General features: G+C 44.8%; 1 protein-coding gene across 1 annotated transcript in view; it reads left to right on the forward strand.

The window, feature by feature from the left end:
• The window catches only part of LOC310754819 (uncharacterized protein), a 149653-nt gene that overhangs the window by 70006 nt on the left and 54838 nt on the right, over positions 1-24809 (forward strand). Inside the window, exons 10-23 of the mRNA XM_083597134.1 lie at positions 2058-2096; positions 4355-4408; positions 5806-5859; positions 6279-6386; positions 6963-7016; positions 11210-11263; positions 12592-12636; positions 12895-12948; positions 14279-14323; positions 16821-16874; positions 17908-17952; positions 18350-18403; positions 18812-18856; positions 21030-21083. Coding sequence (XP_083453260.1) covers positions 2058-2096; positions 4355-4408; positions 5806-5859; positions 6279-6386; positions 6963-7016; positions 11210-11263; positions 12592-12636; positions 12895-12948; positions 14279-14323; positions 16821-16874; positions 17908-17952; positions 18350-18403; positions 18812-18856; positions 21030-21083 — 759 coding nt within the window. The remainder of the gene's footprint in view (positions 1-2057; positions 2097-4354; positions 4409-5805; positions 5860-6278; positions 6387-6962; positions 7017-11209; positions 11264-12591; positions 12637-12894; positions 12949-14278; positions 14324-16820; positions 16875-17907; positions 17953-18349; positions 18404-18811; positions 18857-21029; positions 21084-24809) is intronic.

Consider the following 24809-nt stretch of genomic DNA (forward strand, 5'->3'; position numbering starts at 1 on the left):
TCAGGGATTGGTTTGCAGGGGAGGGGGGAGAGACAGGAATGTACAGAGAGCCTCCTCCTGTGCTGAGTAGATATACTTCGTCAGAGTCGGGGGAGGAGAGGCTGTCGGGAGACACAGAAGATGAGAGAGGGAGGAACCCAAAGGCTGCTACCAGAGAGAGAAAGGAGCAGTCTCCATTGCTTAGTTTTTCACGTAAGGAGAAGAAAAGAAGGGGGGGCTTCCGGGGTTTCTTTGCTGGAGGGGGAACAGGCATGGAGCACTTCCGGGTTCTGTTAGCAATTGAGGTAGACATGCTTTTGAAACCTCTGCACTGTACTTAGTTTTGGCACTCAATAAATCATGTGAAAGACAGGCGGGAGTCCCGGGCTGTTATCTCCACAAGCAGCCATTAACCATTCTGACAGAGGCACTGATTGTTAAAAAAACTCTGGGTCACAGCTCTATGAGGGGAATAGAGGTCTCTTTCGCAGCACCCTCAACAAACTACAGCTCCAAAGATTTGGGGAGAGGGGATCCATGACACTTTTAAAGCAGTATGATGCTGCTTTAAACGTGTAGTGCAAAGGGCCCAGTATTAAGAGATTGCCCTGTTTCAGCTTTTATCATGGCTGCCTTGGATTAGAACTCTGAGATAGGAATGAGGAAGTGGGTGCAGTGTGGGTCTGAGTGAAGACTCACCCAGAGAATGCCTGTGCTGCTGCTATAATTGCATTTAAGATTAGCTTTAAACATATAGAAAGGGAGTGGCAGCAACAGCAATGGGCGGGCTGATGGACAGGAACAGTGACTGTCTAGCCAATCAGTCCTGGCTGGCACTTCAGGCAGCGGATGGGGAAGTGCAATCCACACCCTCCATCTACCACCTGGGCTGCCTGGCTCAAGATGGGATCAGCCCTGTAAACTATGGAATTCACTCCAAGAGGCAACAGTGGCCACTAATTTGGGTGGCTTGGAAAGGGGTTGGGCAAACACATGGAGAAGGCCCTCATTGACTACTCAACCTGATGTCTGTGTTCTACCCCAAATGATGGAGCCAGCAATGATTCTGGATACCAGCTGCTAGGAATCTCAGGTGGGAAGAAGAGCTATTGCATTCCGGTCTTGTTTGCAGATTTTCCTGGACTGGGCACTGTGAGAACAGAATATTGGACAAGATGGGCCTGATCCAGTAGGGCTCTTCTTAAGTTCTAACGTCCTTGCATTCTTTTCTGCTTAAAATGAAGAAAGCAAGCTGCCACTCCCCTTGTTTTTCCATATTGCCTTTTGATGCAAAAATTCTGCTTTACAGTGAAGATCCCTCAGCCCTTGTCTCCTGCCTCTGTTATTGTTGTTGAAAATAGAATCTCAATGTTCAAGTGAAGGATAATGTTTCTCCTGCTGCCACCCCCATAGTTCTACCCTCATGGCTTTAGAATGAAACATTTCCCAGATCTATAGTTCCTCCTGATGTACAGGAGTGTGTTTAGAGAGAAAAAATATATTTAACTGGCCTGGGAGAAGAAGGCAGGGGAAGTGGGTAGGATATGGTTCCCCAGTCTCTCAGCCCTCCTGACAGATTGTCAGGGTTTTTTAATTTTATTTTTTGCCGTTTCTGTTCACATTAATCAATTTGGGATAAACTTTAAAGGAGCCAAAGGGGTCTGCTGCTTCTTGATCCTGAGCTGAGTTTGCCCATCTGTCAACTGTCCAAGAGCGGCTCTGTGCGTTTTTTTTTATTAGAAATATTTCCATATGTTGAAAGATCTTTGGTTATTTTCCTAGAAGAGATTTCTGAGCTCAGTTTCCTTCAATTCTCCCCTCATCCACTTCCCTCTTCCCCTATTTAGAATGATGTGCAATATCAAGTTTCCGATTTCTCTGATCTCAGAAATTCAGTAAAATAGCAAACATTTTTGCTGCTTTCCCTTTCAAAAGAAATCTGTCTTTTCTGGTTTATAAGTTCCAGAGGATGTTAACCTTGTAAAAATCTTATTAGCTTATTTTTCTTGGAAAACAAAATTAGCAGTGTGTTTCTGTTACCTTGTCCCTCACTCTCCCTTCTTTTCTTTTTTTAAAAGCAAACCTCATTTTATCAGCTTCTTCGTGCGGGCTGGCCAGTAAGTATCCCCCCCCCCCGGTGGTTGTTATAAAGGGTTCTAGCTCACCTTTCAAGGCACGCTGCCCTCATAAGGCAGTTTGCAAAGATTTAAGATACACACCATGAAGACACAATACCCCACTAACCCCTCTAATGTTTTAGCAGCAGCAGCAGCAGCAGGAGCAGCAGCTGATATCTACAAAGCAAATTAAAAGTCTGCAGACACTGGGCTCTATCCAATCTTAGTTCTTCTCGGAGGAGACCAACTGAATTTGATGGACATTCCTTAGGTGCATTTGTTTCAGAGTCTACTCTGAGGTGATACAGCTCACAGAATAGAACAAAAATGGCTTTAAGCTCTCCTTGGAGATCACCAATGAAAGGCCATTTTATTTCCTTAGGAAGAAAGTTTCAAAGGTGTGATGCCAACATAGACAAGATATTGTCCCTGGTAACCACCACAGTATCACTGGTCCCACTCACTGGACCAGAGAGTGGAACCGCCAGTGCAGATCTTAAAGTTTGGACTGACTCATCCATGTACAGGTAGTCCTTCAGATAACCTGGTCCCAAACTGTTCAAGAAATGTCAGGTGCTGCTGTTAGGTCAGACGGGGTGATGCTCCACCAAGCTCAGTTAGCTCTCAGTCTAGCCCCCTACCTGCCTACCTTCTTACTTTAAGCCAGTTTGGAGCTACAAAGATGACCTCCCTCATCAATGAGCTGCTCAGACTAAGGGAACCCAGCAGATCTTGGAGCTTTAAAGCATGGTGCTGATAACACTAAGGTCACAGGTTCGATCCCCATAAGGGACAGCTGCATATTCCTGCATTGCAGGGCATTGGATTAGGTGATCCTCAAGGCCCCTTCCAGGTTCCAACTCTACAATGCTATGATTCTATTACATGTTACAGCAGGCCATAGCACTGGATTGGCTCTCTGCCATCACCTGATTTGCAGGGTCAATAGCATGGGTCGGCAAACTAAGGCCTGGGGGGCCAGATCTGGCCCAATTGCCTTCTGGATCCAGCCCATGGATGGTCCGGGAATCGCCACGTGGATCAGCGTGGGGATTCTGATCGTTCGGGCTGTGCCATTCCCCCCCCCCACACACACACCATGGCAGCGCCTCCTCCCTCCCTCCTCCTGGCTTTCCCCCGCCCTGCCTAGAGGTGGAAGGGGGCTGGGCTTTGTTGAGCCACGGTTGACTGAGTGAAATTTTAAGCAGCCCCTCTCTAGAGCCAGCTCTTTCGCGCCACTCATTGTCCCTCCACCACCACCAGCCCCTGTCACTTGCAAGGTACAGGAGCCATGGTTGGCTGAGCACCATTTAAAGCAGAGCAGCCCCTCTCCGGATGAAATATACTCAGAGTCGCAAAGTGATTTCATGCTCTTTATTCAGCTCATAGTGGTGAGGAGGAATGAATGAAAGTCCCCTCAAAGCATCTGCTTTATATACATTATTTACACAATGGGCTGCACATGATTGGCTAATTCCGGAATTCTACTGTAAGCCAATCAGGTTGTGGATTCACTTCTATCTGGAGCATGATTGGGTGGTTCCTGCCAACCAATCATACTGCTGCATTGTTCTAGGACCAATCAGACTGCTGCATTCTGAATCCTATTGTTCTAGGACCAATCAGACTGCTGCCTTTTGGATCCTATTGTTCTAGGACCAATCAGACTGCTGCAGTTTGGATCCTATTCAACTCAGTACATAACACCGGAGTTTGCCCTTTCATGCGACTCATTGTCCCTCTGCCGCCACTACCACCAGCCCCTGCTGCTCGCAAGGCACAGATAAGCAGGCACCGGGGCTTGTCAGGTGCTGTGAAGAAGGGAGGGGAGAGTTGGGGGGATTTTTTCCCCCCAAAATATAGTTTGGCCCCCCACAGGGTCTGAGGAACTGTGGACCGGCCCCCTGTGGAAAAAAGTTTGCTGACCCCTGGTCAATAGGATAATAGTAAGCTGGCCTGTAACTCCCTCTTCTTGCCACCAGGTGGCATGTGGAATTGGGTGTCACTACCTGACCCACAGGGAAATGCCCTGAAGCATCTGACCCCAGATCACAACATGCTTACTTGGGATTTTGTGTGTTTCTTGTTCACACGCTTGCCTGAAGTGGAGTTGTGGTGGGCGGGGGAAGAAGAGGAGAGAGAAAATAAATGTCTGATTGTAGTGTGTGTGTGAATGGGCCCCAAGTTTCACCAGGTTCATTCTCAGCAGTTTGGTGGGTAACTGTGTTGCTTTTTATTTATTGAATACCATCATCTAGAGCCAGCCTGGACCTCCTGGACTACCCGGTCACCCAGGAAAGCCAGGATTGCCTGTAAGTAGCATTGGGAGAGAAATTATGTTTGGTTCATATTAAATTCACACATTTCAAAACTATATGTGAACTGAAAAGCCACGGCACTTAGAAATTTGCATTTCTCCAACCAAACAATGTGTGTAAACATGTATATAGTAGGGGAAAGTGTCATAAAAATTCACTGGCAAAAACAATGTAACCCCCCCATGTCCCAAAGAAAAGAAATTATTTAAAACTAAATGTCACAGCATATACCAAAAATATTGAGAACCGAAGCAGTGAATTCTAGAATAAAACCTTAATAACAATTGAGCCAAGGATCTACCGAGTCTGTATGTGGGAGCCAGGACAGATATTGCTTCAGCAGCAATCAGCCTGAGACTTAGCCCTGTATGGGAGCAGCAAATGCATCCTAACTGCTAGCTCCTCCTTCATTGGAAAATATTTCTTCAAATAAAAAAGCCCAGTCCTGCTCCATAAGTCATTTACTCTGACGGAGCAGGGATTCTCTGGGGCTTCCCTGATGTAGTCCTCTGACTTAAAGGTCAGCAGTGCAACATTGTCAGGCAGGGCCGTCTTAAGCATATGTGGCACTGGGGTGCAAAGATGTGCCCAGCGCCCCCTCCCCCAGGTTGCCCAGAGTTGTTAGCCTTTTTTTAGGGTGGGCCGGCGAGGCGCGCACAGCAGAGCTGGCCTGGCCAGCCACCTCATCAGCAACCGAGGAGCCCGAGGCGGCAGCAGCAGCAGAACAAGGCTGGGACCAGGCACCTGGGAGGAGGGTGGGCAAGCAGAGCCCAGCACAACAACGGTCGAGCCCGAGGCAGTGGCAGCAGTGACTGAGTGAAGCTGGGCGCCTCTTGTGAGCAGCGTGCACTGGGCGGGCCTCTCGACGGCCCCGTCAATCCCAGGCACGCAAGAGGGCGGAGCTGGCTGGCTGCCTCAGCGCCTCGCTCACCTGCAGCAGAAGAGCTACAGCGCTCCGACGGGCTCTGTTCCACTCGGCAATGGCTGTCGGCTCTTCCCAATCCCCGGACTCCAAATATCGGCCCTGGACTCTCAGCCTGGTGCCCCTGAGACCCCTAGCGCCTATGGGTCAGCAACCAGGTGCCCTGCACCCCTAGCGCCTATGGGTAAGACAGCCCTGTTGTCAGGTCAGAGAGGCACTGGCATTGGAGACTCCTCTTGCAGAAATGTGTCTGGGGCTGATCTTCTCTGGAGTTCCCCTCCTTACCCAACCTCATCCCCTGAAGAAGGGGATCTTGACACCAGGATCATGGCAGGTGGAATATCCAATATCTTTGGGATATATTCTTCCCCCAGTGCAGAATTGTGACCCTTGTTTTGGGGGGCGGTGGGTGAGGAGAGAGGGTTCTGCCTTTGCGATGACTGTATTTATGTTGAGCTTTTATCTGCAGGGACCTCCTGGACATCCAGGGGAGTCAGGTGTAAAAGGATGGATTGGATACCCGGTAAGACCCACACTGTTTCCCATCTCTTAGTATAGTGCAGGGCACCACCCACTCTAGTCACTTACTCTCCTACTTTCCCTGGATCGGTCCCCACAGAGAAACAGTGAAGATGCATGCACATCCACACACATGAATGCTGCTTTTTCAAGGAAAATCGTATCCAGTAGAGTTAACCTGAGTCTCAAAAAAGCACATAGAGCTGAAAGAGGAAGTGGGAAAGAGTGCAATTTTCCTAACTACCCTCCACACTGCATGGTCAAGGGTGCAGTGAATAGAGTAGCTCAGAGGCTTTGTGGGGCATTGGGGGAAGACAGCCACAGGTGGCACTTTGGCAACTCCTGAACTAGGGGGTGCAAAGTAGGACTTCATGCATATCTTCCTTCATTATGGTTTTAATAATAAGCTGCCTCTTTCTCAAGGGTGAACCAGGGCCACCAGGTCTTCCAGGTCATGCTGGGTTTCCTGGTTCAGATGGACTTCCCGGCACAGATCAAAAGCCCGGACAACCTGGCGTCCAAGGTGAACAGGTAGGAGCCCAGATTTAATAAAGCACTGTCAACTTTTCCCACCCCCGCACTAAAAAATGGCTTTGCTTGTGCTGACACTGAAAGGAAGGTTGGAAATAAGTTAGTACCTTGTTTACCCTGCCGCTAACATCCTAACATAAAATCTGCAAGTGGGTCATTTTTCAGTAGCCAGGGCTGCCACCGGAGTTTGGTATTATCTGAGAGCAAGATCTACCACCTTGCACTAGGGCTATTGATGATTCTCAGAGCCTCTACGTTCCTGGCTTGTAACCACTGCTTATTTACCTCCCCTCTCCAGTGTGCATGTAATGATCAGTGTGAAAATTTGACATTACATCCATCTCTTGTCTTGGACTCTCCTGCTGTGTGCACTTTACCCAGAAGAAGAAGTTAAATGAGCAAGCAGCAGCAGCAGCAGCAGCAAGAAGGAGATGGGTGTACTGAGATCATCATGCTCAGGCACCCAGCAAAAAGAAACAAGAGCCAGCCCTGTCAATGGTACCTCCTGGAACCAAGCCTAGTTCCCCAACTTTCTGTGCTTAGTTATATGTGTCTGCCTTTCTCCTTTCCCTGCAGGGTCCACAAGGATTTAGGGGAGACTGGGGGCCTGCTGGAGACAGAGGAGATGAGGTGAGTTGGAACTACAGGCTTGTTGGAAGAGCCCAGTATCTCTTGTTTTACTACCAAAGTCACTTGCTATTAATTTGTTCGGGAGCTGCCAGTCCCATCAGCTGCATCTGGGCAACCAAATCATGATTTAAACTGTGGTACAAGAAAGGGTTCCCTAACCAGAATTAAGATTGCCAGAAGAAATATCAACAACCTCAGATATGCAGATGACACAACATTGATTGCAGAAAGTGAGGAGGAATTAAAGAACCTTTTAATGAGGGTGAAAGAGAAGAGCGCAAAATATGGTCTGAAACTCAACATCAAAAAAACCAAAGATCATGGCCACTGGGCCGATCACCTCCTGGCAAATAGAAGGGGACGAAATGGAGGCAATGAGAGATTTTACTTTCTTGGGCTCCATGATCACTGCAGATGGTGACAGCAGCCACAAAATTAAAAGATGCTTGCTTCTTGGGAGAAAAGCAATGACAAACCTAGACAGCATCTTAAAAAGCAGAGACATCACATTGCCAACAAAGGTCCGTATAGTTAAAGCTATGGTTTCCCCAGAAGTGATGTATGGAAGTGAGAGCTGGACTATAAAGAAGGCTGATCGCTGAAGAATTGATGCTTTTGAATTATGGTGCTGGAGGAGACTCTGGAGAGTCCCATGGACTGCAAGAAGATCAAACCTCTCCATTCTGAAGGAAATCATCCCTGAGTGCTCACTGGAAGGACAGATCGTGAAGCTGAGGCTCCAAGACTTTGACCACCTCATGAGAAGAGAAGACTCCCTGGAAAAGACCCTGATGTTGGGAAAGATGGAGGGCACAAGAAGAAGGGGACAGCAGAGGACGAGATGGTTGGACAGTGTTCTCGAAGCTACCAGCATGAGTTTGACCAAACTGTGGGAGGCAGTGGAAGACAGAAGTGCCTGGCGTGTTCTGGTCCATGGGGTCACGAAGAGTCGGACACGACTAAACAACAACAACAACAAGATAGGGTTTGGTAAAGCCAGGAACCCCAGAACCACCCCACCTCCACAAGATGGGGAGTTGCCTCCCAGAGTTAGCAGCTAACAGCAGTTCTACTTAGCTGCTTACAGATGCTGGGAGCTTGTGACCAGGGGTATTTGTGAGGGAGGGCTCTTAAGAGGGAGGCCCAAAGTTCTGCCTCACAATGTGTGCATACCCTCCAACATTTCTCCGGTGAAAATAGGGACATCCTAAGGAAAAGCGGGACATTCTGGGATGAAATCAGAAACCAGGATGGCTTCTCTAAATCAGGGACTGCTCCTGGAAAATAGGGACACTAAGAGGGTCTGTGTATGTAGGACCAAGAGACATGGATGGTGATGGACTCACCATCCAAATCCAAAAAGGCAGGACACACAATAAAAAAGGGAATGGGAGGGAGGAGGAAAAAAGCAAGCTCAACTACAGGTTCTTAAACTTACAGTTGATATCAGTGGTAGTTCTGACTGCCTTGCAGTTGATAAAGAACAACCCTCTCCTGAAGCATTCTTCCATCACAGAACAAATCACAAAGCAGAGCACTGGACAGGGTCTAGCCCAGGAGGACAGGGGAGCTCCTGTCCCACAAATGTAACAGGAAAGGGAGGACTGGAGAGGCTGCTAGTGGAGAACTGAAGCTGGTCACTATTTCAGTTCATTAAGCTGAGATTTCATCATTGGAGCATTCCTAATGTACTGAGCTCCAGTTTGTTGTTTCTGCAAGCATCTGGGGGGTGGGGGGTAGGGACTACTTGTTTCCCTCTCCTGTTCTCCTGATCATAGCTGTCAAGCGTCCCTTATTTGGCAGGACAGTCCCTTATCCCAGCGCCATGTCCCGCAGCTGTCCCTTATTGATGATGTCCCTTAAATTTCCTGGGTTTCAAAGGAAGCAGCTCCTCTTCCTCCCTCCCTGCCGGCCAGGGAGGAGGGAGACTCCGACTGTGTTGTTTGGCTCACCCAATAAGAAGTCTAAGAATGACTGGGGGGTGGAGCTTGCATGCCTTGTTCTGATCAAATCAGCTGCGTTGCCTGGGGACTCGCCTTTGCTCAGCGCTTCCCAGCGGAGAGGTGACGGTGGTTTTCCTTGAGGCTTGAGGCTTCGTTGGCTGCTGGCTGGGCTTTCTACCTTTCTACCTTTGGCTCAGAGGGGCTCAGAAGTTGAACATACCTGTGCTTGGAAAATCCCTTATTTTGGCTGCTGATCCCTTATTTTCGAGGCTGCTGGTCCCTTATTTTCAAATCTGTAAGTTGACAGCTATGTTGCTGATTAGCTTATTAACCATGTGCAACAGCCATCTTGTGATCTAAATAAGATTCATATTTTTCAACACAGTGCTGCAAACACTTGTGGAGACCAGGTTCACCAGTGGCAGGCAGTTATGAACCATGCCAAGTGCAAGTCATCCAAGCAGCAGACAGGGCATCCAGATGATGCTCAGAGCAGTCAGGGCAGCTGGCTCATAGACTGGTAATTTGTGTAGGGGAGCATTCAAGAACAGTTTCCCAACCCTACTCACCTGTAGTCTAAGAACTTAAGAAGAGCCCTGCTGGGTCAGGCCAAAGGCCCATGTAGCCCAGTACTCTGTTCTCACAGTGGCTGACCAGATGCATCAGTGGGAAGCCTGCTAGCAGGACCAGACTGCAACAGCTCTCTTCCAATAATTTGGAATTCAAAGGCAGACTGCCTCAAACGCTAGAGGGGAAAAAAGAACCACCAAAAGCCTTGTCCTCCATGTGTCTGTATGTCTAATCCTCTTTCAAAGCCATCCAAGTTGGTGACCAACACTACCTCTTTTAGGCACAAATTCCATAGTTTTAACTTTGCACTGTGTCAAAAAGAATACTCTCTGTGTACAGTTCTGTCCACCTCATGTCCAAAAAGATATTGTAGAGCTGGAAAATGACCAAGGGGGTGAAGTAACTGTGGGAATGTTTAGGGATGCGGGGGGTATATATTGTCTAAGATATCCTATCCCAACTTGTCTTTACAAGTTCAACAAAATCAGCAGAGTTAACATTCCCCCCTTTTTTTAAACACACGCACAGCAGGTAGCTTGCTCAGACTCATTAGAGTCTCTAAATATTTCCTGGTATTTTCCCCGTTTAATCCTTCCTAAAATAAGACGCTACGCAGTCTTCTGTAAAGTATAAAACGTTTACTCACAAGTAATCATCTGTTCACACAAAGGTTCCCAGAAGGCAGACTTAAAAGGTTAGAACATAGTTTAAATATGGTGACTATCTCCTTATGGGAGAAAGCCCCCCTTTTCTTCTCTTGGCCTGGAACCAAGGGTGCATCTTAGTAGTGCTGTTGTTAAGATGGCACCGATAGAGACAAGAGAGACAAGATGGTAGCCAGCCTGTGGTTCTTTCTACTTATTGAGAGGCCACACCCATCTCAAGTTACACATAGGAAGTTTCGTCTCAGTCCTGAAAAGCAAGAAGTTCCGGCTGGAGGACTGAGACAACCTTCATGTCTACTCAGCGATGTTGTGTTTGACTGCACCTGATTCTTACATCCCACAGTAACTCCCCTTTGAAGAAAGGTTGCAGCAGCATTTGGGACTTTTTTTTGTTTACAGAAAAGGTGTGTAAGATGATAAGTTTACAGAATTATGTATGACATGGAGAAAGTGGACAGAGAAGAGCTTTCGTCCCTCTCTCATAAGGCTAGAATTCATGAACATCCAATGAAACTGAACGTTGGAGGATTCAGGGCAGACAAAAGAAAGTCTTCCACACAGTGCATAGTTAAACCATGGAACTCATTTCCCCAGGAGGTAGTGATGGCCACCATCTTGGATGGCTTTAAAAGAGGGTTGGACAAATTTCTGGAGGATAAGGTTATAAATGACTACTAGTCATGAAGTCTATGCTCTTCCTTGATGGTGAGAGGAGTAATACTTCTGAATATCAGCTGCTGAGAACCACAGGATGGGATCCCAATATTACAAGAAGGCTGATTTCGTACAGCCACTTTAATCCCCACTGCCTCATCCTTCTGCATGTGTAGATCAGGCCTAACAGTTGAGGAACTGAAAAACGTGCATCCCATGTGTGTGAATGAACTCCGGCATCCAGTATCCAGATAGATAATGGAGGGTGCCTCAATAATTTTATCGTTTTTGTATATGTGTCACTATGGGGCCTTTGAAGTTGGGCAGGACAAATAAAATCAGCTGTATGTGCCTCTTTCAGGGTTTTCTAGGAGATCCCGGCCCTCCTGGAGAAAAAGGAGAAAAGGGGGCAAAGGTGAGTGTAGCGGATGAGACCCCGTCCACAATAAACACATATTTGATTGATTTATTTTAAAAAAAATATTTTTATACTGGTGTTCACAAAATAAAATAAAATAAAAAATAAATCTCAGAGCAGTTTACACAGGTACCAGGCAAAAGCATTTCCTTTTCGGCAGGCCTTCGACTCTTATCTGTGACCTTGAGTGGGTGGGATCCTGCTACTTAAAAATGCTTTTGGATTTTAGATTTTTTTTGTTTGTTTCCCACCCTTTATGTGTTTGTTTATATATTGTAAGACATATGTTGTAATCATCAGCATCATCAGCATCAACATCTGATCAGGTTGCCCCAGCCACTCTGGGCAACTTCCAACAAAATATTAAAAACACAATAAGACTTCAAACATTAAAGATTTCCCTGCCCTCTTTTATAAACTGTGCATATATATTTCCACAATCTCCACCTCCTCCTTAAGATAAAATTGAAGAGCAGGTTAGCAGCCTTCAGAAGAACTGTGAACAACAACAACAATTTTATTATTTATACCCTGCTCATCTTGCTGGATTTCTCCAGCCACTCTGGGCAGCTCGCAGCATATATCAGAACATACTAAAACATCAAAACATTAAAAACTTCCTGATACAGGGCTGCCATCAGATGTCTTCTAAAGGTGAGATGGTTGTTTATTTCCTTGACATCTGCTGGAAGGGTGTTCCACAAGGAGGGTGCCACTAACAAGAAGGCCCTCTGCCTGGTTCCCTGTAACAGTAAGAGAACCAGCAGCAGACCCTCAGAGGAGGGCCAGTTTAAGCCAGCTGTACTCAGCTTCTCTGAAGGAATAACCTTCTGCTTGTTTCTTTCACACAGAGAAGCTTCCAGAACCCTCTTGAATTACCGTATTTTTTGCTCTATAAGACTCACTTTTTGCCTCCTAAAAAGTAAGGGGAAATGTGTGTGCGTCTTATGGAGCGAATGCAGGCTGCGCAGCTATCCCAGAAGCCAGAACAGCAAGAGGGATTGCTGCTTTCACTGTGCAGCGATCCCTCTTGCTGTACTAGCTTCTGAGATTCAGAATATTTTTTTTCTTGTTTTTCTCCTCCAAAAACTAGGTGCGTCTTGTGGTCTGGTGCGTCTTATAGAGAGAAAAATACGGTAATTAGAATATAAAAGATCTCTACACATCAGATCAATACTTTCTGTACCAAGAAATGCAAACTGACAGTTAGATGATCCCAGTTGCCACTCCCAGTCACCAGTCTAGCTGCCGCATTCTGGCTTAGTTGTAGTAGGATGTTTGTATCCTTCATTGTATGTCATTTTTCATTTTATGTCATTTTTCAGGGGGTCAAAGGAGAATGCGGACCTTCTGGACCTGTTGGGCTCCAGGTAAGCAATTTGGCTATATCACTTTGGCTATTTAATCTATCTTCACAGCAGGGATGGGCAACTTCTCATGGTTCCTTAAATCTTTAGCAGAGCAAATGTATTTTGTCAAGACCCCTGAATCTGATAGTGATCTGGGCTTTTGTCCAGATGTTAGTGTGACTCTCGGGTTCAAAAAGGTTCCCTTCAGTGTCATTGTCATCAATAAATAACATCACCTCCAAATATTATTACATGACATTATAGAGGTTTGTCTTACAGGGTTTGATGGGCCCTAAAGGTCTTCATGGTTTTCAGGGTCTCCCTGGGCCAAAGGTGAGTGGTTCCTGCTCTGCTCCTTTAGTCCTCTGTTCTAAGCATGATACTTTTTTTGCAGCCCCTTTTAATTCTAAGCAATATGTACTGATATCACTGTTGCCCATTTGCCTGGTTAATTTTTTTATTTGATTTGATTTATATCCCACTTTGCCTTCAAAAAACTCAAGGTGGTATCCATGCTTTCCCCCCTTTCTATCTTATTCTCACAACAACCCTGTGAGGTAGGTTAGACTAAGAGTTTGGGGCTGGTCCAAAGTCACCCATTGAGCTTTATGACTGAGTGGGGATTAGAAGCATGCTTTCCCAGGTCCTAGTCCAGCGCTCTAACCACTACACAACCCTGGCTTTCTGTTGTACAGGCCTTAGTGTTAGTGCTTTTCCATTGGCAAGAACATTGCTTAATTTTGCAGCAGTCTCCAGCCCTGACTGAGTTTCCTCTTGCAACGGCTTGATGAAGTTTGGATTTCTTTTGTTTTTAATTTGTTTTCAAGCTTTCTAACCTGCCTCTCTGGCAAGATACTTAATAGGGATAAAAGCTGTGTTTACTCTAAACATATTATATTATATTATTTAAATATTATCTATGTATCCCTTCATAATTCAACAGAAATCTCTAGCTAGTTTTTGAATCCCAGCAAAAGGCAACATAAGCAAACAATACAAACTTCCTGTTCACAATCCAGTAACTACTAATCATCACCATTCCACATTTTAAGTAAGATAATGAGTAAATAAATATCTCTAAACAATGCGCATTAATACTTTTTAAGCTCATGAGAGAAACAAAACATATACAAAACATAAAAATGTATCAACCTGCATCAAAATGCAACTTAATTTATAATGTATCAGAGAGGATCTATATTAAAGGAATCAAAACTATGCACTAGCAAAAATTGATTTATGTGCATAGGCATAGTCACTCTTGTTCTGCATGATGTGTTTTGCTTTTGCTAACTATAAAAATATCAGGCTAAGGGTCCATCCTCTACAGAATGCTGTGACCCTCCAGATGTTGCTGGACTATAACTCCCACTATTGGTTGTGCTGGCTCAAGCTACAGAGCAAAGGCCTGTAACCCAGTGGCAGAACATCTGCATTGCACACAGAAGGTCCCAGGTTCAATCCCTGGCACCTCCAGGAAGGGCTGGGAAATATTCCCTGCTTGGAATCCTAGAGAGCCTCTGCCAGTCAGTGTAGACAATATTCAGCTAGATGAACCAATGTTCTGACTCTGTATAATGCAGCTTTCTAGATTCTTCATAAGACTGAAGAAGTTGTTGTTTAGGAAGGTAGTGTCTAATTTAAACATTTTATCCTGTTGTAGGGAGATGCTGGCTCCATGGGCTGTTCAGGACCTGCAGGGCCTGTGGTAATAATTTCACGTTTTCTTTAGTTACTTGTAAAATCCCTCTTGTGCTCATCCTGCCCCAGTGTTTTTCATTAACCTGTAAAATGTCAAAATAAAGCAACAATGCTTTTAATAAGTTACCCAAACAAGCAGGGATGATAGATAGAACAGCAAGCTTTCCTCCCTCACTGATTCCTTCTTGACTAATTACTTGTTAGTTGTTTTTCTCTCAGACTCTACTCCTTCCTCTTTCTTCTCCAGTTCAATTAGTGTTAGAGCTTCCTTCGTTAATCTCCTGACTTCAGGATGGCCACATGCCAGTTTGTACTCATAATAGCCTTGTTTGCCATGAGTTTAAGTTTCTTCTGATTAAAATGATGGGGCTGTTGAGTCATGAGGAGGGTTGAAAAAATTATCTAGCCCAATTTCCAGACTCCGAGAATATCTACAATGCAGATTTAAGTACCTGGTTGGATAATAAATTACTCTCCTTGAGGAATTATCGGAACTGTAATTTTGTGAATGATACAAATATTGTCTAGCAGTTTCCAGGATTCTTTGGGAGAAGCCATGATAGCAATCAGTGTGTAGTTCAGATCGTCCATTAGGACTTTCCTTGGCCATCACTTTATATGGGGCAAGCGTGGGAAGAACTTAAGAGCTTTGGACAGCTGTAAAATAAGCAAATCCCATGCTGGAGATCATTAGGGAAGGAATTGAAAATAAAACTGCTGTTATAATGCCTTTATACAAATCTATGGTGGGACTACACTGTGTATGGTCCTAGTCACCTCAATTCAAAAAGGATACTGTAGAATTGGAAAAGATCCATAAAAGGATGGCCTATATGATCAAGAGGACAGAGAAGATCCCTTATGAGGAAAGTTCCCACTGCACATCACCAATTTAGCACTTTTGAGAATCAGTGGAATTCAGGAGGAGTCTCTATTTAGGCCAGAGGGTTGGCCCTTGAAGGCTCTGAAGTTCTCTCAAGGGGGTGGAGCTTGGAGAAGGGAGTATGGAGTTGCTGACATCATTCTGTCACAAGAAACAATGGAGTGTGGCTCCAGGAGTGAAGTCAAATTGTTGGAGAATCACAGTGCATGCTGTGGCTGCAGAGACCGGTAACTCATAATTGCTGCCTTCTGCAGCACCAAACTGGCAAGCCTGGGCAGTGTGTATGGAGGTCCTGGGCTGCCCAGACGACAAGACCCCATCTTGGTCTCATTGATGTGGTCCAATGGAAAGCAGAGCAATACATTTGGCACCATCTTGGCTGCAGGAGGCATACAAGGTGCCATCCAACCATCTTAGAGTCAGGATGCTGTCAGCAAGTCCCAGCTGGTTGCCCAGGAAAGTATAAAGACAAGGAAAAGTTTCTGTCTTTGAGCTCTTTGCTCTCCTACTTTTAAGGCTCACTGGGTTCTGGGAGATGGAGGGTCTGGAATGCTTTCTAATGACAATGTGTCAGCTGGGTGTTGTTCCGGCTCTCCCAGGATTTCCCAGCTTTTCTCCTCATCTGCCTCTGAGCTGCTACCTCCCTCAAACCCCTGTTGTAAAGCTGGACTGTCTTCCTCTTTCTCCTCCCTGGAAGGGTCAGGATGGGGAGGCAATTTCTGTCCGTACGCCTTTGAACCGGTGCCAGTGACTGGGCTCAATAACTAGTACTGCCCCGACTGGGCTAGGTGACTGGAGCACTTCCAAAGACCTTCCGCTCCTGAAAAACAGGTCTCAGTGCACTGGACTCACAACTGTGCATTGTGAACACCATACTCAGCAGAGTATAAACAACACGGAAGAAAGCTGGGAAGCATAACTTCTTTTATTTCTAATAGCTACTGCAACTAAAACTACTGGCTTGCATGAGTGTTACAGCTCTCACTCAGCCATCTAATCACCACATAGATAACACACAGACTCTACACAGAGTCAGGCAGGAGCAGAAGAAGCGAAGAGCAGTTTCCACCCCCCCTTTCTGAAAACATCATATCAGGAGGTTCTCACAATGGGAGGGGGTGAAAATATCAACAGTTTCCACCATTTCTTCTCTGCCCAGTCCCTGACACTTAGGGACTGCACTCTGGATTTGCATAGGATTTACTCCTTAGCCTTTTCTTCTCCCAAAGATGTCCCTCAAGGCAACAGGTAGGAAGTATGGAGACAGAGACATAAAATGTTTCATTTCCTCCCAAACTTTGTTGGAGCAAATTGCTCACTCAGAGCTATCTCCAGTCCACTAACCTTTGCCCAGCCTTGCCTCAGGTCTTTCACTACTTTCATCATGGGGTCCAGCATTGTTTCAGAACATGACAATAATGCTCCTCATAGCTGTATGTTAATGCTTTTTGTTTTGTTTCATTTCATACATGTAAAAAAATGCTCGCCACAAAGTTTCCCTTTAGCAGAGTCCTCCAAATTTGCCTCAGGAGATATTTGCGGTCAAATAGCACCTGTCAATAAATATTTCTTAATTGCACAACAACAAATTCAGTCACCTTATCTCTGTTGGTGTTTATAGGGTGAGCTGGGGCAGCCAGGACTGACTGGAATGCAAGGAGTTAATGGCTCCCAGGTAAGTGTTCTGGGAACATTGAGGGGTGTAAATGCAAAATGCAAAATTCCATCCTCAGAGAAATTATTTGAACAGCAGTCAGGAGGGAGGTGAGGGTGGGGGTAAGTGGATGTAAGATTAACAAAAGAACAACATGCTGGACCAGGTCAATAGGTCATCTAGTCCAGCATCCTGTTCTCATAGTCCACAACCATATTCCTCAGTGGTAGACTTGTAAACAGGAACTGAGCACTAGAGCACTCTCCCCTCCTGTGCTTTCCAGAAGCTGGTTTTCCGAAACATTACTGCGTCCAATTAAAAATTCCACATTTTGACAAGTGTTAACAAACCATTAAGGTTCTCCACTCCTGATCTGCAACCTAAGTTGTTTGCGTTCGTCTGCCCTTTGGCACATTGCAAAAACATTCATAACTCTGCTCCCTCCCTCCCTCTCTCTGTCTCTCTGTACGTGTTGAATATCTACAACTAGATTTCTTCATTAAAAGCAATGAAAGCCGAACATAGTTTCAGCTCTGCTTACCAGTTCTTGGGTTCTAAAGTAGCAACCAGCACTCTGCAAATGTTGAAAAACATCAACACAGCTGGTGCTGTCCTCTGAAAAAGGGAATGGGCTGTGAAATATTTCCATGTGAGAAGAGGGGTGGGGTGCAGAAACTGTGGCCCCTTCAGTTGTGGTTGGACTCCCAACTCCCAGTAGTCCCAGTCAGCATGGCTGATGGCCAGGATGACTTGGTAGTCCACCAACAATAGGGGAGGGGGGCAGAGGATCCCCATCCCTAGTTTAAAAGGTTTAGATTTTTTTTTTAAAAAAAGGATGAATACACCACTCTCAGCAAGAGAAGGTTACTCAACCTAAAAGTATATGTATCTATGTATTATAATGTGACTGCTTGGCAGGGGGTTGGACTCGATGGCCCTTGTGGTCTCTTCCAACTCTATGATTCTATGATTCTATGATTCTATGACTGTGTGTGACAGAAAGTTGTTGTTGGTGTGTTTTTTTTTGTGTTTTTTTTTTTTTTGTCTGCTTCAGGGAGAAACGGGGCCTTCAGGCCTGCCAGGCCCACCAGGCCGTCAGGTATGTACTCATTTCTGGAATTGCTATGGCAACAGAGCTGAAATGCCCAAGGGGTGTTGGTTTCCTGAGGCAGAAAAGGCAAAATACACCCTGCCCCCTTGTGTTCTGTTCTGTTTCTTCAGAAAGAAAATACTTAATCATGAACTAAATCATTGGGATAGAAAACACAAAGTTACAGGCAGCAGAAGAGTGGGTGGGTTTCCCATTGAAATCTGTGGGGAATTAAAATTAATAGGGATAAAGAAAATGAACGAACTGCTTCCAAATCATTTTTGAAAACAATAAAAAAGTGCATGAATGGAGGAACTAAACAACAATTTCTCTCTCTCTCGCTTTCTTTTGCATACCCTTCATTTGGTCTTGTACCACATCTGGGACTTCCTTTCACTCTCTTTAGGGCCCACAAGGCTTAGAAGGGAGGCATGGGCCCAAAGGACTCAGGGGATTACAGGTGAGTGGTCCATACCTTCCTTAGAGACATGGGACACAATCCTCCAGATGTCTTGCTGCCTGGTGATCCTTTGAAACAATCTCCCCCCCCCCTTTATTGCAAATAAAATAGAAATTTTAAAGCAGCATCGGCTCACATTAACAATGAGGATAATCCATCCATCCTAATTTAATCATCTATATTAATATAAACAGTCCTTATATCCAAACAGAAGTGCAAACAAGATTGGTGATTATAAGCTACATGTTCAAGTGTAGAAAGCACAGTGAGACCTTCACTGAAAAGTGTATGGCCAGTGTTTATCTTTCTAGCCAGGTAGTATGTGGTTTTGTAACAGCTTGCAGGATCCACTTTTACTGTCCATCTGCTCATCCTCATGTCATGGTAATATAATCATTTTCCTTTTAGGGTCGCTTTGGGAGAGAAGGACCCCCTGGAGCCAAAGGACACCCAGTAAGCACAATATCTTTTTTTTTTCTCCTCTTGCCTTTTAAACAACCAAAGAGTTGCTCTTTCTCCCAATAACTGATTGGCACCTTTTTCCATCTTCACAAAAATCATCAGTGAGGAAAGAAAAAAAGAACCACTGATGGTTAATATAGTCCATCTCCACTGCCCTGAAGCACAGTATCTTCTGCCTAACCAAGATCTTATGGGAACCTTTTTTGTCCACTTTTCTTTCTGTTGAAGTTACTGTGAGAATACGATGCTGGAATAGATTCACTATTGGCCTGACTCTCCTTCTATTCCTTTATTATTTTTACTAAATTTATAAGAACATAAGCACATAAAAAGGGCACTGCTGGAACAGGTGAAAAGCCCATCTATTACAGCATTCTGTTCTCACTGTGGTGAACCAGATATCCCATAGGATACCTACGGGACCGCCTCTCCTGGTATGCCCTGTGGAGGACCTTAAGGTCCACAAATGGCAACACTTTGGAGGTCCTGACCCTCAAGGAGGTTAGATTGGTTTCAACTAGGGCCAGGGCCTTTTCAGTAGTGGCCCTGACTTGGTGGAACACTCTATCACAAGAGACCAGGGCCCTGCAGGACTTGACATCTTTCCGCAGGGCCTGCAAGACTGAGCTGTTCTGCCTGGCCTTTGGTTTGGACTCAGTCTGATCCTTATGTTTTCCTCCCCTTATGGTTTTGATCTATGGGCTACTTTTAAAATGAGGCTGCATTTTAACCTGTATTTTAAATTGGGGTTTTTTCCCCCTATTATGTTTTTACTGTGATTTTATTGCTGTTAGCTGCCCTGAGCCCGGCTCTGGCTGGGGAGGGTGGGGTATAAATAAATTATTATTATTATTATTATTATTATTATTATTATTATTATTAGGAAGCCCACAAGCTGGATTACAGTGTGACAGCAGGTCGTCATCCCCATGATTTCCAGCAACTGGTTTTTTTTTTATGAAGATATTTATTAAGATTTTCCATTTTATACAAACAAAGAAAAAAAGGAAAAAATTAAAAAGAAAAAATATTAAAAACACATAAATTTCATAACTTATTTTTCAATAACATATTTCCCTGACCTCCTCATGCCTCCCCTTCCTGTATTCCAGTTCAAATTGTTCATCCAGCAAATCCTTATCTCATAGCATTACAGCTAAAAGCCTTGATTTCTATCCATCTTCTTAAATTATTGTAACTTATACTTTTACTTATATACAAAAAAAACTATTTTTTCATATTCTTTTATACCATTACAGCTGATAACCCCTTAATTTCGATCCAACATCACTCAATATTCCTTAATATTACAATATTTTTGCAAATAGTCTTTAAATTTCTTCCATTCTTCTTCTGCCGATTCTTCTCCCTGGTCACGGATTCTGCCAGTCAATTCTGCCAATCCCATAAAGTCAATCAATTTCGTCTGCCATTCTTCCATCCAGCAACTGGTTTTGGGAGGCATATCATGTCTGACAATGGAGGTAGCACAATAGCTAGCATAACTAGTAGCCCTTTGATAGCCATATTATCCATGAATTTGTCTAATTCTCTTTTAAAGATGGTCCACATCAGTCACAGTCACTACACTTTGTGGGAGTAAATTACATAGCTTAATTAGTCCTCAAGGATTCAAAGAAGTGTGTAAAACAAGTTTGGATGGTTGTGTTCTTGAAGCCAAAAACTTAAAGAGTTCAGCTAGGTTTGGTCCAGTATCCACATCTCCTAGTGGCCTACCAGATGCCTGCCAGAAGCCTGCAAGGCATGTGTAAATGCAAGAGCACACTCGTGATTCCCAGAAACTGGTATCCAGAGGCATGTATCAGCAGTAGGGAACCTGTAGCCATCCAGATGTGGTTGGACTATAATTCCCACCAGCTCCTGCCAAGTATGGTGAGTAGTCAGGGATGGTGGGCGGTGAAGTCTAGCAACATCTGGAAGGCCACAGATTCTCCACTCCTGGTATAAATAATTAAATTCCAGTGCCAAAGGAATGAGAAATAAAACAGATGTGCAGCTGATGCAAAGGACTTTGCATGCAGGAGGTCTTGGGTTCCATCCCTGGCATCTCTGTGTAGGCATGGAAAACACTTCTTGTGTTTGTGTGTCCTGTTTTCTCCATGCTTGTAATCCCTAACATTATGCTTCCTTTGTCATGTTTCAGGGAGAAAGTGGTCTTTCTGGCCTAAGAGGGGTGCATGGACGAGATGGCCTAATGGTATGTGTTGAAATCTGCATGGAGGGGAATGGTGTGCTCCAAGCGTACTAGCTGTTCTCCTTTTACTTACTTATAAAATTATTCACGTACTGCTTTTTCATAAAAAGGAAATATCAAAAACTGTTTACAACAGTAGCACATAAAACATTAGAATAAAAACCATATCAAAGGTTAGAAATTGACATCAATTAACTATTGTGGGAAAGGTCTATTCTCAGTTGCCTGCATTGGCCCAGTAAAATAAAAAGTTTTCAACAGGCGTTGTAAACGTTGAAACAGAAGGTGTTTGCTGAATCTCTGTTGGCAGAGTATCCTGCAGGATTGGGCTGATGACACTAAAGGCCTAGTTTCTTGTTCATAGAAGTAGACAGAGGCACAGGGTCTTCTGAATAACCTGTTTATTCAGCATTCATTCTGATTTAATTCTGCAAAGCTTATGCAGTGAGACTGGGTAGGAGTGGTTTGTGAGTATCTCCTACAATATATTATTGATGCAGCAATAGTGCATTTATACTTGACTGTCAACACAACATTCTGCTTTATTAGTTGTTTCATAATGCTTCCCCAGTGTTATTGTGTTATTCCCGTCTGGAAGGGCCCTCTTCCATTATAGAGCAACAAAAGAAAGAAAGAAAGAAAGAAAGAAAGAAAGAAAGAAAGAAAGAAAGAAAGAAAGAAAGAATCCTGTAAAATATTACAGGATTTCAGCAAGAAGCTATGCTTGGAAACGAAGATTTTAGCTCTTCTAGTACATAAAGGCAGGTTTGGGGCTCTGTGCCAGTCGCTGAAGCAGAATGGAATACTGCCTTTCATTCTACCTAATCAAAATAAGTGAGAGACAAACAATGTGGGGTTCTTATGTTGTTGTTTTTACTGAAAACTATTTGAGAAAGTATTTGATTCCCCCAGTATATAATTTCTGTTATCTGAAACCCTGGAGCGCTGACCCAGGGGCAGAGACTGTGATGATGGGGGGTTGTCCGACGCTGCCACTAAGTGTAGACAATAATGAGTATATTATAAAGCAGTTTTCTGATGTTTCCTATTTAATCCACTCCTTTATTAAGAACATAAGAAAAGCCTGCTGGATCAGGCCAATGACCTGGTGCCAGTGAGAAAACCCACAAGCACCAGAGCACTCTCCCTTCCTGCAATTTCTAGCAACTGTCATTCAGAAGCTTTGATGCCTTTAAGAGTGGATACAGAGAATGAGCACCTTATGAAGAGGGGTTGATAGTTAAACCACTCTGTTTAAAGTGGTATCATAGCTCTTTAAATGCATGACCTGAATATGGCCTTAGTCATGTCCATTAATTCCACTGGAAACGCATAGTCTCTCAGTTAACACGTGGTTGCAAAATGGCTTTCTTCCCGCTCTCATTTTCTCTCTCTATTCTCTGGTCACATCTGCACCAAACATTTAAAAGCACATGCCGTCTCTCAAAGGACGGAGGCATAGGGTGGGTGGGTCCAGGGGAATTCAGGGTCCAGGGTGCACTTTTGTGCTCGTGCCTTCCCATGTCTCTGTGAGGAGAATCAGAGCTTATAGGGTTAAACAGCTCAGAGCGAGCGTCCTGCCCACTGGGGGTGGTCTCCATCCAGGGATCTGTTCTTTGGTCTGTGTGAGACTGGTTTCGGTTTTAACCAATGAAGGGAGATGTTATGTACTGAGTTGAATAGGATCCAAACTGCAGCAGTCTGATTGGTCCTAGAACAATAGGATTCAGAATGCAGCAGTCTGATTGGTCCTAGAACAATGCAGCAGTATGATTGGTTGGCAGGGACCACCCAATCATGCTTCAGATAGAAGTGAATCCACAACCTGATTGGCTTACAGTAGAATTCCGGAATTAGCCAATCATGTGCAGCCCATTGTGTAAATAATGTATATAAAGCAGATGCTTTGAGGGGACTTCCATTCATTCCTCCTCACCACTATGAGCTGAATAAAGAGCATGAAATCACTTTGCGACTCTGAGTATATTTCAGGAGACAACATGCCGTCTCCGGAGTTTCTGATTTATTTATGCTATACAAATAAAGCTTCTTAGAATTAGACCAAGAAGCAGCATACACTCTCTTTTCTGCATGCCGGCACACAGAGCACACGCTGTGTTTGTACTCTGCTATCATCTGGCAAGCTGAGTGGCAGTGGAAGCGTGCCGGACAACCCCCCATCATCACAGTCTCTGCCCCTGGGTCAGCGCTAACCCAGGGGAGGAGAGCAGGAGAGTGGATAGCAATGATGCCACCCACCCTCCTTGGCTGTGGTGCACCTCGCACCCGGCCACAGCAGCTACACCTCTGGGTCAGGCCTGACCCAGGGGCAGATAGCAGTAAGAGAGTGGGCGGCAGCTTGCCTACCCCTCTACCCCTGGACTGCGATGCCCAGGAAGTGCAGCTCTGCCACTGCGAAAGGATACTGAAAGCTGCAGCTTCCCTGTCACAGAGCTACAATTCCCTGTACCCTTAACAAACTACAGTTCCCAGGATTCTTTGGTGGAAGCCATGTGCATTACATGGAAGCCATGTATGGTGTGGCTGTAACTTCTGTTAAGTGGCTGAGTACAGTGTTCCATCAGGGATATCAGGGATCTTTCACAACATGCTTTGCCTTCAGAGGATGCTAGGTTCAATCCCCTCCATCCCTGGGTATGTCTGAGAACCTGGAGAGCTGCTGCAGTCAATGTAGACAATAGTGAGCCAGATGGGCCGGTGGTCTGATAGTGTCCTATGTCCCTGTGAGCAGTGCCAGATTTATGTACAGTGGACGCTCAGGTTGCGAACGTGATCTGTGCGGGAGGCACATTCACAACCCACAGCATTTGCAACCCACATTGCCGCGTCTGTGCACGCGGGTTACGAATCGGCGCTTCTGCGCGTGCACAAAGCATGATTTAGCGCTTCTGCAAGAGCGCCGAAACCTGGAAGTAACCCATTCTGGTACTTCCAGGTTCGGCGTGGTGCGCAACCCAAAAACGTGCAACTTGAAGTGTCTGTAACCCAAGGTATGACTGTATAAGCTAAACAAGCTATAGCTTAGGGCCCCACTCGCTTGGGGGGCCCCAAAAAAAATTAAAGAAAAAAACACTGCATATACATTTCCAAAATATAAGATTAAAAAAACAAAATAAAACCTACATACAGCAGCAGTGTTTTGTGTTGTGTAGGCTCCTTTGATGTAACTAATGGGCCCTGCTTGCTAGCCTGCTCCCTAAAATATCACTGGTTTGCTCATTTTTATATAGAGGGTGCCTACATAAAATATGTATTTTATGATAAAATACATATTTTGTTATGTGCAAATGGGTTTAGATACCTATTAGGCCCATAAATTACCATATAGCATATATTCAACACACAAAAACAGCAACAATTTGTTGTTGACAAAGGAAAGCTGGACATATAAAGGGCCCCATTACATTCAGTAGCTTAGGGCCTCATCAAACCTAAATCTGGCCCTGCCTGTGTGTATGCTATGAGCATATACTTTGAAAAAAACTTTTTTCTGCCTCCAGCTAGACTCCTTTACCCAGGCTACAAATGAGTTCCCTTAGGAGTTTTGCGCCACCATCAGGAGACATAAGTGTGATTGATTAGGTGTAGATTTTGGGTGTTATTCCTCACCTTCCAGCTTGGGTCTGATGATGTTCTAACTCAGATCAGGTTCCTCAGGAATGTTCCCTGTTTCTGCACCCTTTCTTCCTCTGTTTCTGCTTCTTCTCT

This window comes from Podarcis filfolensis (assembly GCF_964270895.1).
Source record: "Podarcis filfolensis genome assembly, chromosome: Z".
Lineage (NCBI taxonomy): Eukaryota > Metazoa > Chordata > Lepidosauria > Squamata > Lacertidae > Podarcis > Podarcis filfolensis.